General features: G+C 42.4%; 1 protein-coding gene across 1 annotated transcript in view; it reads left to right on the top strand.

The window, feature by feature from the left end:
- Positions 1-3,566: 3,566 nt before the first annotated feature.
- The window catches only part of LOC128695485 (band 7 protein AGAP004871), a 137,078-nt gene continuing 124,391 nt past the window's right edge, over positions 3,567-16,253 (top strand). Inside the window, exon 1 of the mRNA XM_053786159.2 lies at positions 3,567-3,853. Coding sequence (XP_053642134.1) covers positions 3,757-3,853 — 97 coding nt within the window. The 5' untranslated portion in view covers positions 3,567-3,756. The remainder of the gene's footprint in view (positions 3,854-16,253) is intronic.

The raw sequence follows: 16,253 nt of genomic DNA, 5'->3' as shown, positions 1-16,253 counted from the left end.
GGCAGACTCACCGTAGAGGAGAATGCAGTGAGGCAGACTCACCGTAGAGGAGAATGCAGTGAGGCAGACTCACCGTAGAGGAGAATGCAGTGAGGCAGACTCACCGTAGAGGAGAATGCAGTGAGGCAGACTCACCGTAGAGGAGAATGCAGTGAGGCAGACTCACCGTAGAGGAGAATGCAGTGAGGCAGACTCACCGTAGTGGAGAATGCATTGAGGCAGACTCACCGTAGAGGAGAATGCAGTGAGGCAGACTCACCGTAGAGGAGAATGCAGTGAGGCAGACTCACCGTAGAGGAGAATGCAGTGAGGCAGACTCACCGTAGAGGAGAATGCAGTGAGGCAGACTCACCGTAGTGGAGAATGCAGTGAGGCAGACTCACCGTAGAGGAGAATGCAGTGAGGCAGACTCACCGTAGTGGAGAATGCAGTGAGGCAGACTCACCGTAGAGGAGAATGCAGTGAGGCAGACTCACCGTAGAGGAGAATGTAGTGAGGCAGACTCATTGTAGTGGAGGATGTAGTGAGGCAGACTCACCGTAGTGGAGGATGCAGTGAGGCAGACTCACCGTAGAGGAGAATGCAGTGAGGCAGACTCACCGTAGAGGAGAATGCAGTGAGGCAGACTCACCGTAGAGGAGAATGCAGTGAGGCAGACTCACCGTAGAGGAGAATGCAGTGAGGCAGACTCACCGTAGTGGAGAATGCAGTGAGGCAGACTCACCGTAGAGGAGAATGCAGTGAGGCAGACTCACCGTAGAGGAGAATGCAGTGAGGCAGACTCACCGTAGAGGAAAATGCAGTGAGGCAGACTCACCGTAGAGGAAAATGCAGTGAGGCAGACTCACCGTAGAGGAGAATGCAGTGAGGCAGACTCACCGTAGAGGAAAATGCAGTGAGGCAGACTCACCGTAGAGGAGAATGCAGTGAGGCAGACTCACCGTAGAGGAGAATGCAGTGAGGCAGACTCACCGTAGAGGAGAATGCAGTGAGGCAGACTCACCGTAGTGGAGAATGCAGTGAGGCAGACTCACCGTAGAGGAGAATGCAGTGAGGCAGACTCACCGTAGAGGAGAATGCAGTGAGGCAGACTCACCGTAGAGGAGAATGCAGTGAGGCAGACTCACCGTAGAGGAGAATGCAGTGAGGCAGACTCACCGTAGAGGAGAATGCAGTGAGGCAGACTCACCGTAGTGGAGAATGCAGTGAGGCAGACTCACCGTAGAGGAGAATGCAGTGAGGCAGACTCACCGTAGAGGAGAATGCAGTGAGGCAGACTCACCACACCGTTCACAATTTAGGAACAACCTGACAGAATTCATTTCTTTCAACTGAATTCGTTTACACATTTCGGAAAATTCTTTGCTTTCTCTTCTTCGCCTTGTGTTTCTTCTATGTTATTTTTATTGTTTTTTCTTTTATTTATTGATTGTTCTCCTTCTGGTGATCCATTTTTAAACAACTCCTTCATTTTCTATATTTACTGTTTTTTCATTCTTTCTATCTTCCTCTGCTGCTCCTCCTCCTCCAGTATATTCCTGTGTGTGTGTGTGTGTGTGTGTGTGTGTGTGTGTGTGTGTGTGTGTGTGTGTGTGTGTGTGTGTGTGTGTGTGTGTGTGTGTGTGTGTGTGTGTGTGTGTGTGCGTATGCAATAAGATCACAGTAAACAGGTGATATCAGAATATGCAAAACAACCACTGAAAGAATAGCGAAATTCCAAGCACTTTCGTGACTTCTCACATTATCAAGGAACTTGATAATGTGACATCTCACATTATATATATATATATATATATATATATATATATATATATATATATATATATATATATATATATATATATATATATATATATATATATATATATATCAGATTAATTAATATCGGCCACACCGGGCCACAAACGTCATTACTTACAACTACAACCTTGGTAATGTAATTTACATTTTTGCTTATAAACACCAGCAAATGTGTATTTATAGATGTGAAAATTACTAAGATTATGACTGATAATATTTTTCTCACCTTTTGGACGTAAAGAGAACTGGAAAAAAATAATGTCTTGAGTTTCCCTCTGGTGCCTTAGACGAATCACACATTAGCGGCTGTGATTAATGAGTGTAGTGTTTCCCGTGTGTGTTAACAGTATATTTTTCGCCGTGTGTGATAGCTATACTATGTGATAATCAAAGAGGACTACTATAATTTAGAATATCAAGATAGATAGAATATATATTTGGTTGCAGCTTGCCTTGAAATGGTTAATGATTTTTGCTGGTTAAACAAGGTTGCACTCTACGATAGCTTAAGTGTGTAGCTTGAAGACTGTTAAGTATAGCTTAATCTGTAGCTCAAGATACTGTACACGATAGCTCAAGCTCTAGTGAACGATAACTCAAGCGCCTGTGTTCAGTAACACAAGGTATAGTGCACGTCAACTTTAGCAACAATGCAAGATAACTTAAGCACGGTAGCTTAAACTACGGTGAACGACAATTTCAGCTACAGTGTGTGATATCTAAAGCCACTTTACCATAACTCAAGCTAAAATGTAAAATCGTGACTATCTCGACATCGTGTATGACAAATCAAACCACAGTTTACGATAGTCCAAGTGTAAACTACGATAATTCAGGCTGCAGTGAACGATAATTTAAGATACCCTTTAGTCCAGCTATACAGTACACAATAACTGTCAGTGCATCAATCATATACGGTGTATGATAACTCAAGCTAATGGTGTAAGATAACTCGGTTCACAATATGTAATAGTTATTTATAACGAGTAATAATTCCACCTATATTTTGCGTGTCAGTCTGCAATACGCTATATATCAAGCTAGTGTAATAACTTAGAAAGCTTCCAGTAAACATTAACAACGCTTCACGTCTCGACTTTGTGTGTATTAAAAGAGCAAATGTTCTGCCGTATTTGGGTAGATTATATGCGCACGATAACTGCCAATAATTCATGCACAGTAAACAGTTAGTAAATATATGACGAGTGTAAATTAAATAGGTCGTGAAAAGTGCGCCATAACTGTGTCATAAACAGTGCACAAAAAGTTGATTTCATGAACAGTGCACATCAAGTTCATAGTATCTAAGTCACGTCGAAGTGTTCCAACTGTAAGCGGTACTCAGGCAGGAGTTCTCTCCATATTTTCCTTAACCTAGTCATACCTCAGAGGCACTGTGCTAACAGGCCTTATCAATACCCAGCCAGGCACTGTGCTGCCAGTAACTGTGACCTCAGGGTAGGCACTGTTTTGCTGAGCACTGGAGCCAGTGAGAACTCGGTGACGTGGAGGTACGAGAGGTCACAGGGAGATGCGAGGTGAATGTTCCATGACCCTGGTTAGCCCACTCCCCGCCACATGACTCTTCCCTCGGCGGTGCTGACCGCTTGCGGGCCCCAGCGTCCTCTAGAAGAGCTGAAGGGGCGTGTTGACTAGTGAGGTCCCTCGGAGGACCCAGATACCAGTGTTATATGCCCCGTGAGTGCCCCGCCCGGACCTTCATTCCCCGTCATCACCGGCTAGGTGCCCGAGGCTTGCTGAGACCGCCAGGAAGAAGGCGGGTGCAGCGGGTGCGGCGCAGGAGGCTGCAGGGGCAGCTTGGGAGCTAGAGCCACGGCCAGGGTGAGCTGGGTCAAGCTGGTGGCCAAGGTGGTGGGCCAATCGGCAGCGGTGGAGGTGGTGGTGGGGGGCAGGACGCCGGGAGAACGCTCCCACGGGCCTGTGGCCCCTCGCACCATGGAGGACAGCAGCGCCTTCACACTCGGATCCTGCCAAAAAATTGTCACCGAGGACCTCCCAGCCGCAAGAAGAGCCTGGCAAATAGGATACCACCGTGAGTACTAACCTTTTGTTTATTGCTAGGGGAAATTCTGCTTTCATTATCCTGGTCCCCTTTCCTTGAAGGGCGCGAGGGAACAAATTAATGCTATTATTGTTTGTGCCACCAATATATATTAATGCATAGTTGTAGAATGCTTAGGAAATAGTTGGCTTTGGGTGGTTAGTGTATGCAATAACCAATCTATTGCAGTATTAGTGATTGTGCAGAAAACAAACATTTCACAATGTTTTCTAAATATGTTCTCAAAAGAAAAAAACTTTCCATAACTAACACATCAGAGAGGTGAGGCAAGACGACAGAAGAGTTACACCTGGAAGGTGATGCAAGAGTCGAGTAGAAGTACCCCATATCAAAGCTGAAGCAGATACACAGCAGCTTACACATACGAGCTGTAACATACGGAAAGGAGTAGGAGTTCTGAAGACAGGAGATAATAGTTGTCCTTTTTCATATTCGGTATTGGCAACACAATTCAGAATATCTGTAAGAGTTTCGAAACTGAGGAAGATAATCAACTTATCACTGACTTCCATATTCTCGTCCAGGAGGTTCTAAACAAGAAACAATGTGTTTTTGATGACTGTAGCGCAGCAGGGGCCAGGGGGCATCGCCATGTGTGGGGCAGTTAAGGATATGATAGACGGTGAGGGTGCTACCACTCGAATAGTTGGGGAAAATTTTCTCCTAACATATGGGTGGAAGTTAGTAAATACAGTGGAATTTAGATTTTTACAAGCCAGCATAACTTCGTTTCGTTTGTTTATATTGATGGAGGTAGGCTAACTGTCCATATTCAGTAAACTAGTTTACTGTAACTAGGTTCATATCTTGACACTGACAAAGAGGATATAATGATAACTTCCCAACAAGAGTATCTGCTCCAGTTGACGGAGTTCTAATAAGGCCTACTTGGTATGAGGGTACTAAGAGTATATTTCGTAACTGCCAGGTTCTCAGTTCAAATTAATTTTAATCATGGTTTTGGCTTGTTAAGATTTTCTTTTAATCTTTTTCGTGATAATACCATCACGAAATCTATCCTTCCTTTTTCTTGATTATTATTATTATAATCAAAAAAGAAGCGCTAAGCCACAAGGTGGGGATATTTGCTCTTTCGTTTAAACTTAATGTGATACTGTCAATAACTTTGAATTCTTGATATTGTATGAGGCATGCGAATAATTAATTCCGATTTTTTTTTGTTTTTCTTTTCTTTTGATAACATTTTCTGTAATAAGGCAACAAATCTGTCACGATATCAAAATTAAAATAGTAGACATAATGAAAAGCAACTGTTCATTTTGAAAGAACAAAACAAATAGAGTACTGGTGTATTCTTATGAAATGAGGTGCTTTCTAGTAATTAGTAATGTTAGGATGAACACCACCTTGAGGAGCTAAGTTTCAGGAAATTGTTTTGGTCGAAGAGGGAGTTTCCTTCAGCCTCCGGCAGGTCGAACCTTCCTGTCCTCTTTCATACCAGCGTTGCTGTTAGAGAGGTACCGGAAGTTCATCTATGTAGGCGGGGACATCTGTGAATCCGGATCTATTAATGACTTTGACCAACATCCTCGAACATAACCCTGTTCATGCTTCGAGGATCAAGCTCATTACTTATTGGGCTGAAAGAGCAAGCAGTTGTGAAATAGGTTTTACAGTGATCACTGCGAGTACTCTGTGTTTCTTCACTGCGGTCCTACAGGTATCCTCGCTGCTCGTCTCCAGGTTCCTGACCATAGTGGCTACATATTCTCGATTAACTCGAACTCGCCGAAAGGTGGTACATCCTTGTTATCACGATACATCCATGTAGTTAGAAAGCTAATGCTCTTAGTTAGGATGCTGAGACAGCCTTGTAATTGTAATTGGTGGATTCTGGTTGCTACTAGAATGATAGTTGTGATCTAGACAAGATCATTGCCTCTACTTCTAAAACAGATGTACCGATCCTCATCGTTACTTCTTTCCTCCTTTCTAGTTTTTTTTTTTTTTAATTCTGCAGTTTTCATTATCTAAGTTTCCTGTCATAATCGTACATGTTCTGTGCACTCTTCATTTTCTTTCTTATCCCTCACACATCTCTTTCAGATTTTTGTTTCATATCCTCCTTACATTTCCCATATATTCTTTCATTATCCGTCTTCCTTCTCACAACTCTGTGTCAGCCATTCTTCCTTCAATCAGCCAGACCATTAGTCTTTCTCTCAGAAGATTTTCCTCTCCTTTGCCAAATTTTATTCCTTTGACTTTCATTTCTCCGAAAATGGTTTTGTATAAATAATATAGAATTTTACTTAGGATAACCCATTTTAAGTCAAATAATATGACATTTTCCTTGAGGAAATTGTATGTGACTTTCAGTAGAGTGAATTTAGAGAATTTAAATGCACTCAGTGCATATTAAGTGATTTAAAGTTGGTGAAAGAATTGTGGAATTTACAATACCAGATGTTTTCTGTTGCCCTCCCGTACCTCACCTATCCCACTGTCCTCTCAACCCCTACTGTCCCTTTCCTTCCCACCCTCCCTCCTACCACCACTCATAGCTTCTTAATGGAATACTTGACGATATCGTCATTGCCTTACTGAAGTCATCTCGCTCAGGGCGGCAGACTCCAACATTATGTAGTAACCAATCCTGTGTGATGGGATGTGACAGGGTATCAGAGCTAGCTCTTGCTCTTACTATATATCTATCACAAACCTGGGAACGGGTAGGGTTTGAACCATGACGGGTCACGGTTCAAAAAACACCCATTCCCTGGTTTGTTTACAGTAGTGTTATTACGATTTCCCGAGTCATATAACTATGTATTTAAAACATATCACATTCCTGACGTGACCAGTTTGGCTAACTATACAAAAAAGGTCCCCATATCCCTTCCACCTTCTCTCTCCCACGACCCTCCGACAGTCTATCCCACCTCACCCCTGACTTCCCGTTTAACCTCTCCGCCGTCTGCTGTCGCCCACGCCGCCCCCTGCCGTATTGGGTGATGATGAAGGTGGGGAACTTTCAAGCGATGCAGATTTAGCGACTCATAATTTGCGGCAGCTAACTCATGTGATATGTCTGCCCCTTACCCTCTCAGAGGGAGGGGAAGAGATGGAAAGGGGAATGAAGGAGGGAAGGCAAAGGGAGGGAAGTAAAGAAGGAAAGGGGTGGGATGGAAGAGGAAAAAATAAAGTAACAAATATTATTAATATTGTTATTATAGCTATTTTCACAAAACAAAGAAGTAAACCCACAGGGGCCATACAACGCCCGGAAAATGAAAAGCAATAAAGACTGATAGAAGGAAGGGGAGAATGGATCCAATATTTTGGATCAAGAGCCTTTCACCAGCATCAATATACTTCCACGCAGGGTGACTATAAGAACCAAAATGGAAAAACAAAAAGGTCACCATTAACTTTTTTTTACACTATGAGAAAAATATTTTGAAAAAGAAAAATATTGTTGAAAATACAATTTGCACAAGTCTACGAATAACTATGAAAAAAAAAATATATATTCCCAAGTTTATGGACAACTACGAAAAAATTAAATTTGTTAAAATTGTTTGAAAAACAATATTCCGGTGACTCTAGGCAACTATATATATATATATATATATATATATATATATATATATATATATATATATATATATATATATATATATATATACATATATATATATATATATATATAGTGGAGTTTAAGAGATTGTGAATCTTAACTCGAGTAAATAATACGAATTTCTATTCTGAATTGTACATTTGGATGTTTGTTCTTATATATGAATATATAAACACTTATCTATTAAACATTGTATTACATGTATTGTATTATTGTATTGTATTGCATTACAAGTTATTATCAGCGATAACTATTTTCTATATTTATACGTGTGTAGCTGTTCTGACTTGTGTGCTTTGAAAGTTACGTTGAACTATTACTGTTATTGATACTCGAGTAGATTGTTTATAGTGGATAAATATTAGGACAGGAAGGATGCATGGAACCTGTCTTTCTGACGAGGATACACAATGTTACATTAGGACAGGAAGGATGCATGGAACCAGTCTTTCTGACGAGGATACACAATGTTACATTAGGACAGGAAGGATGCATGGAACCAGTCCTTCTGACGAGGATACACAATGTTACATTAGGACAGGAAGGATGCATGGAACCAGTCCTTCTGACGAGGATACACAATGTTACATTAGGACAGGAAGGATGCATGGAACCAGTCTTTCTGACGAGGATACACACTGTTACATTAGGACAGGAAGGATGCATGGAACCAGTCTTTCTGACGAGGATACACAATGTTACATTAGGACAGGAAGGATGCATGGAACCAGTCCTTCTGACGAGGATACACAATGTTACATTAGGACAGGAAGGATGCATGGAACCAGTCTTTCTGACGAGGATACACAATGTTACATTAGGACAGGAAGGATGCATGGAACCAGTCCTTCTGACGAGGATACACAATGTTACATTAGGACAGGAAGGATGCATGGAACCAGTCCTTCTGACGAGGATACACAATGTTACATTAGGACAGGAAGGATGCATGGAACCAGTCCTTGTGACGAGGATACACAATGTTACATTAGGACAGGAAGGATGCATGGAACCAGTCCTTCTGACGAGGATACACAATGTTACATTAGGACAGGAAGGATGCATGGAACCAGTCCTTCTGACGAGGATACACAATGTTACATTAGGACAGGAAGGATGCATGGAACCAGTCCTTGTGACGAGGATACACAATGTTACATTAGGACAGGAAGGATGCATGGAACCAGTCCTTCTGACGAGGATACACAATGTTACATTAGGACAGGAAGGATGCATGGAACCAGTCCTTCTGACGAGGATACACAATGTTACATTAGGACAGGAAGGATGCATGGAACCAGTCCTTCTGACGAGGATACACAATGTTACATTAGGACAGGAAGGATGCATGGAACCAGTCCTTCTGACGAGGATACACAATGTTACATTAGGACAGGAAGGATGCATGGAACCAGTCCTTGTGACGAGGATACACAATGTTACTAATTTAGGACAGGAAGGATGCATGGAACCAGTCCTTCTGACGAGGATACACAATGTTACATTAGGACAGGAAGGATGCATGGAACCAGTCCTTCTGACGAGGATACACAATGTTACATTAGGACAGGAAGGATGCATGGAACCAGTCCTTCTGACGAGGATACACAATGTTACATTAGGACAGGAAGGATGCATGGAACCAGTCCTTCTGACGAGGATACACAATGTTACATTAGGACAGGAAGGATGCATGGAACCAGTCCTTCTGACGAGGATACACAATGTTACATTAGGACAGGAAGGATGCATGGAACCAGTCCTTCTGACGAGGATACACAATGTTACATTAGGACAGGAAGGATGCATGGAACCTGTCTTTCTGACGAGGATACACAATGTTACATTAGAACAGGAAGGATGCATGGAACCAGTCTTTCTGACGAGGATACACAATGTTACATTAGGACAGGAAGGATGCATGGAACCAGTCCTTCTGACGAGGATACACAATGTTACATTAGGACAGGAAGGATGCATGGAACCAGTCCTTCTGACGAGGATACACAATGTTACATTAGGACAGGAAGGATGCATGGAACCAGTCCTTGTGACGAGGATACACAATGTTACATTAGGACAGGAAGGATGCATGGAACCAGTCCTTCTGACGAGGATACACAATGTTACATTAGGACAGGAAGGATGCATGGAACCAGTCCTTCTGACGAGGATACACAATGTTACATTAGGACAGGAAGGATGCATGGAACCAGTCCTTCTGACGAGGATACACAATGTTACATTAGGACAGGAAGGATGCATGGAACCAGTCCTTCTGACGAGGATACACAATGTTACATTAGGACAGGAAGGATGCATGGAACCAGTCCTTCTGACGAGGATACACAATGTTACATTAGGACAGGAAGGATGCATGGAACCAGTCTTTCTGACGAGGATACAGTTACATTAGGACAGGAAGGATGCATGGAACCAGTCCTTCTGGCGAGGATACACAATGTTACATTAGGACAGGAAGGATGCATGGAACCAGTCCTTCTGACGAGGATACACAATGTTACATTAGGACAGGAAGGATGCATGGAACCAGTCCTTCTGACGAGGATACACAATGTTACATTAGGACAGGAAGGATGCATGGAACCAGTCCTTCTGACGAGGATACACAATGTTACATTAGGACAGGAAGGATGCATGGAACCCGTCCTTCTGACGAGGATACACAATGTTACATTAGGACAGGAAGGATGCATGGAACCAGTCCTTCTGACGAGGATACACAATGTTACATTAGGACAGGAAGGATGCATGGAACCAGTCCTTCTGACGAGGATACACAATGTTACATTAGGACAGGAAGGATGCATGGAACCAGTCCTTCTGACGAGGATACACAATGTTACATTAGGACAGGAAGGATGCATGGAACCAGTCCTTCTGACGAGGATACACAATGTTACATTAGGACAGGAAGGATGCATGGAACCAGTCTTTCTGACGAGGATACACAATGTTACATTAGGACAGGAAGGATGCATGGAACCAGTCTTTCTGACGAGGATACACAATGTTACATTAGGACAGGAAGGATGCATGGAACCAGTCCTTCTGACGAGGATACACAATGTTACATTAGGACAGGAAGGATGCATGGAACCAGTCCTTCTGACGAGGATACACAATGTTACATTAGGACAGGAAGGATGCATGGAACCAGTCTTTCTGACGAGGATACAGTTACATTAGGACAGGAAGGATGCATGGAACCAGTCCTTCTGGCGAGGATACACAATGTTACATTAGGACAGGAAGGATGCATGGAACCAGTCCTTCTGACGAGGATACACAATGTTACATTAGGACAGGAAGGATGCATGGAACCAGTCCTTCTGACGAGGATACACACTGTTACATTAGGACAGGAAGGATGCATGGAACCAGTCTTTCTGACGAGGATACACAATGTTACATTAGGACAGGAAGGATGCATGGAACCAGTCCTTCTGACGAGGATACACAATGTTACATTAGGACAGGAAGGATGCATGGAACCAGTCCTTGTGACGAGGATACACAATGTTACTAATTTAGGACAGGAAGGATGCACAGAACCAGTCCTTCTGCCGAGAATACACAGTTACATTAGGACAGGAAGAATGCGTGGAACCAGTCCTTGTGACGAGGATACACAGTTACATTAGGACAGGAAGGATGCATGGAACCAGTCCTTGTGACGAGGATACACAGTTACATTAGGACAGGAAGGATGCATGGAACCAGTCCTTGTGACGAGGATACACAATGTTACTAATTTAGGACAGGAAGGATGCATGGAACCAGTCCTTCTGCCGAGGATACACAGTTACATTAGGACAGGAAGAATGCGTGGAACCAGTCCTTGTGACGAGGATACACAATGTTACTAATTTAGGACAGGAAGGATGCATAGAACCAGTCCTTCTGCCGAGGATACACAGTTACATTAGGACAGGAAGAATGCGTGGAACCAGTCCTTGTGACGAGGATACACAGTTACATTAGGACAGGAAGGATACATGGAACCAGTCCTTCTGACGAGGATACACAGTTACATTAGGACAGGAACAATGCGTGGAACCAGTCCTTGTGACGAGGATACACAGTTACATTAGGACAGGAAGGATACATGGAACCAGTCCTTCTGGCGAGGATACACAGTTACATTAAAATCGTCCATGAGATAAGACGCTGTACTATGACAAATATCAGTGATGCAGAGGAAGTTTGTGCAGCGAAGACGTCTAATGTATTTTTATCAATAAAGCTGCCTAGTGAAACTAATGCAGTGACTAACGATGAAGGAAATATACTCATTACATTACGTTATCTCTCATTATGTAAATTTCTCATAAGATGAAGAACGCACAATTGAGTCAGTGAAATTGCCCTGAAGATTAGAGAAAAGTACAATAAATTAAAGAAATGCTTCTTGAGATAAGGAAATGCTGAGGGAGATACCAAAGAAATAAGATAAACAAATAACGAAGGGATTTACGAGATAGTGAAGTATTTCATTAGCAAAGAAAATGCTTCGCTAGATAAGAAAATAGTGGAAGAGGGACCAAAATACCTCAACACTGGGATATTCTCTGCTTTATGTTATTATGTCTGTTCAGCAGACAAGCTTCTCCCAGAAACAATGGTTTCAGAAAGTGGAGTTAGCTCTTGCATCCTGATTTTGAACCAGGAAGTTATAAGGTGGAGAAAGAGTTGTATAATTAATGTATGTGTGTGTGTGTATACTCACCTAATTGTGGTTGCTGGGGCCGAGTCATAGCTCCTGGCCCCCTTCTTCACTGATCGCTACACTCTCCCTGCAACATGAGCTTTATCGTGTGTGTGTGTGTGTGTGTGTGCGTGCGTGTGCGTGCGTGCACGCTTGTTTGTTTTTCGGCAACGTAGTTTGCAGGCGTTGGAGTTAAGCTCCTGGGTCTGCCTCTTTACTACTCGTTAGCTGTGTCTGTCTAATTATATATCCATTTATTGCTACGATGTTATCCAAGTAATTCCCTATTCTAACAGCAATTCCTTACGTCAACTCTCTTTCTCTCTCTCTCTCAATATTCTACTGACTGCACCTTGGTTATCGTGTGTGCGAGGAGCCAACATCTCTCAGGCCAGAGGGAGTCTGGAAACAGACTGGGTGGGAGGGAGAGAAGGATATGTCAGCAGACTGCCTGAAGGAGTATGTTACGTCTCGTTATTTTTCATCGACACAAAACACCTGTCTTCTTCACCACAAAGACGCGCCCTTCACGTGATATCTGTCCAGAGAAGAGTCACATGTTTTTCGTAAACATTTCTCGGATATAAGGCAACAGCTGAGATACGTTTGTTTTATTACTGCAGTTTTATTGCACTGAGTAGTAGTGTTAGATGAGATTTTAGAGACGTTGGGTTCTTCCATGAATAGTGTTCCAGTTATGTATTGGCAAAGACTTCTGCGTCTCACCCCGGTGGTGACTTTAGTTCTCTCTAATATGGTTCTGCTTATAATTCGATGATCAAGGTTTTTAATAAACCATACCCCGGCCGGGATTGAACCCGCGCGGTCAGAGAGTCTCAAAACTCCAGCCCGTCGCGTTAGCCACTAGACCAGCTAGCCACAATAAGATTCATCCAACTAGGTATATTTCTACACCATAGGAAGGTTAGCACAGGCACCACTGTGACCACAAATGCAAGTTGGACGAATCTTATTGTGGCTAGCTGGTCTAGTGGCTAACGCGACGGGCTGGGGTTTTGAGACTCTGTGACCGCGGGTTCAATCCCGGCCGGGGTATGGTTTGTTTGCAATCGTGTCATTACGATTTCGTGAGTCAGGTTTTTAATATCGGGGTAAAAAGCGAGAATCTGGTTGGCTTCATGGTGATCAACCAGAAAAGATTCCTGTTCTAAGTTTGCTTAATAAGTCTTCCGTGTTGTGGTGCTCTGTCAGTTCTTGCTACTCCCGTCCTGAGAGTCCCAGTTCCTGTCAACTTAAGACTCCAGTGTGCTTTGTCGGATCTTCCCTGTTCTAGAAAAGAACGAGTGATTAGCTCATAACCACGGAGGCACAAGGACGCAGAATTGCGCTAGTTTCTGGGTCACATCGGAGCCTCTAGTAGTGAATGGTCCTATGTGAGGCGAAAGCAGCTATATTCACGACGTGCTGGAGAGTTCCAAAGATTTTGCGATTTATCAACAACTTTCCAAAAGAAATTAATCTCTAAAATATGCTCAGTAATCAGTAATGAAACAAAGAAACATGCACTGCATAATACAAAATGTGCAAAAAAACTGATAAATTTTATTTAAAGATTAAATTAAATGAGAAAGAGGAAAGAAGTAAGAAATGCTGAGAGTAGGGAAGGCGGGCGAGCAGTGAAGCCACAACAGTGATGTCGGCAGCAACCTCAGCACCACTGAGCACACTTAAGTATCACCTTCCTATGCTTGTGTCATATGCACCTTGTAAGCACAGTTAAACCAGGAACTGTTCAGGAAGCCAAGATACCCGGCAGCATTCTAACAGCTTACCGTGGATTTAGTTTCCACACAACATACAGCTAAGAGAAGTTGCTGAATGTCTGGTACCCGTAACTGAGAAAGCTTCCTCGCCAAGAACATCGCTAAAGGGAAGCAAGGAAGTAGAGTACATAAGTACATAGTGATCATTACTGAGGTTTCTCCTGGGAACGCTATACCGCTCCCACTGGTATTGCTGCAGATCTTATCTGAAAAAAATATTAAGATACAAATTACCTGTACGAAAAACACAATCTGACACTAAATTAATTTCATCACAACAAGTTGTGTTATTTGCTTCTTGTTCTAATTGCTTCACTCATAATTATATATATTTAATAATAATAATAATAATAATAATAATAATAATGCGTCTCACCTATTGTTGATATGATTGTTATCATCATCAGTGTCGTCGTGATTATATTTCTTTTTTTCTTTATTGCCTGGCATCTTCAAGCTCTTAAAAATATAGAGAACACTTCTTTTGCACTTTCTGTCGCCATTACAGGGAAAAAAGTGACGCGTCATAGTGTTGATGCAATCTTGTCATCAATCCAGTAGTTTATGCTGCCAGAACTTTGTATGTTAGTTTACACTTGGAGAAGCTTTCAGTGCTGCAGGTATCGTCTCTGATTACTGCAGCAGTTACCGTTACGAGTATTGTTATATACACAATTACTGTCACGATTATACCCACGATTATACATGCGATAATTACCTTGAGCCGCAAATGGCAGTAGTCAGTTGTAACCAGCTTATTTTTTGAAATATTGGTTTAGGTAATTATCTCTGTTATTGTTATGTTATTTTAGGGAAATATATTAGCCCTGTGCAGAGCCAGTAGGGATGGTGAGGGCCAGCAGGGAAGGTAAGGGCCAACGGGGAGGGTCATGGCCAGCAGGAAAGATCTAAAGAAGTGTCTTAATTGGTTTAATATAGCACTTCCTATGTAAAGCGGAAGGGGAGGGCTGAGGTTTCTAGTAACTCAGTGAGGGAGGGAGAAATCAGGCAGATAGAGGACAGGCATGGAGATAAGACAGGTAAGAGCATGCTGGAAATAGACAGACTAGCATTTAAGCAGGACTTTTATGATGTGTAAGAATTAATGCGGGTTAATAAGCAATTATTTCGGGAGGCAATGCCCAGTAAGAACATGAAAGAATACAAAAAACAGGCAGGTCCTTGGCCAGAGGAATAGGTTACTGTGCAAGCAAGCACACAGAAGACAATACGGAGAAAGAGTCTTACAGCTCCTCTCACAGGCAGAACTGCATGACATCACTCTTTAGCTCCAGAAGCTTCACAAACAAGACCCGTGTCTCTGAAAGCCCCCGAGTGCTAGCCATTGACATGCATGCGTCACATCCTGCACAAACTCTCACAAATTTGACGGATATATTCAGCACTAACGTTTGCCGGGTAAATCTCGTCTTGGTATCGGCGATAGCGAACCCCGGGTGAGTTATATGGAGGGCGTGTTAGGGTCTTTCCGGCACGCTATTATACTTGTTTCGAGGCTGATGGCTGTATGAAGCATGATATTGCTCGATATTTCCACTCCAGTACAGCTTATATTTACATAATATTCTCTCCTTCTCTGAGTCGATGCATAAAGATTTAGCGCAGCGGTGGTATTCAGATAATCTTTGTTTGCTTGCGAGTTTCTCCAGCAATGCTTGCGAGTTTCTCCAGCAGTGCTTGCGAGTTTCTCCAGCAGTGCTTGCGAGTTTCTCCAGCAGTGCTTGCGAGCCGGGAAGGAAACAATTTTTTTTTATGTCGCTACAAAAACAATGTAGATGCTACGGTAATAATGCAACTTCAATTTTGGATTTTTCAAGGGTTGTAAAAATAATTTAAAAAAAATAAATGCTAAAAAGATTTAATGTGCCGTAGCTACGAGCATTTGCTCGTCTCATGTTACAACCTCTCGGTTATCCTGAAGCTAGCATACGAAAATAGAGGTTAAAATATGTAAACACTGTACTGAGACTGCACAGTCATTAAATGAGTTTTGAAATCCCTTGTTTACAAGAAAGCTGCATCACATGTCCTAAAAGGCACAAAGCAGAATCATGTATCTGTAAAATAAACCTTTAGTTAGTCGTTAGAGAGAATATATGACGAGAAGAACCTCTTTTAGGCAGACAGTCAGTGACCCTTGTTATTAAAGAAGACAAAGAATAGAAGAGAAAAATGTTCCAAAATTTGTATTTGGAATTAAACCCTGCTCGAGCCCTCACAACATCCTCTTTTTAC

The sequence above is a fragment of the Cherax quadricarinatus genome, chromosome 50, assembly GCF_038502225.1.
Source record: "Cherax quadricarinatus isolate ZL_2023a chromosome 50, ASM3850222v1, whole genome shotgun sequence".
NCBI lineage: Eukaryota > Metazoa > Arthropoda > Malacostraca > Decapoda > Parastacidae > Cherax > Cherax quadricarinatus.
Note: the sequence above shows the minus strand (reverse complement) of the source record. Positions and strands in the feature narration are given on the sequence as shown.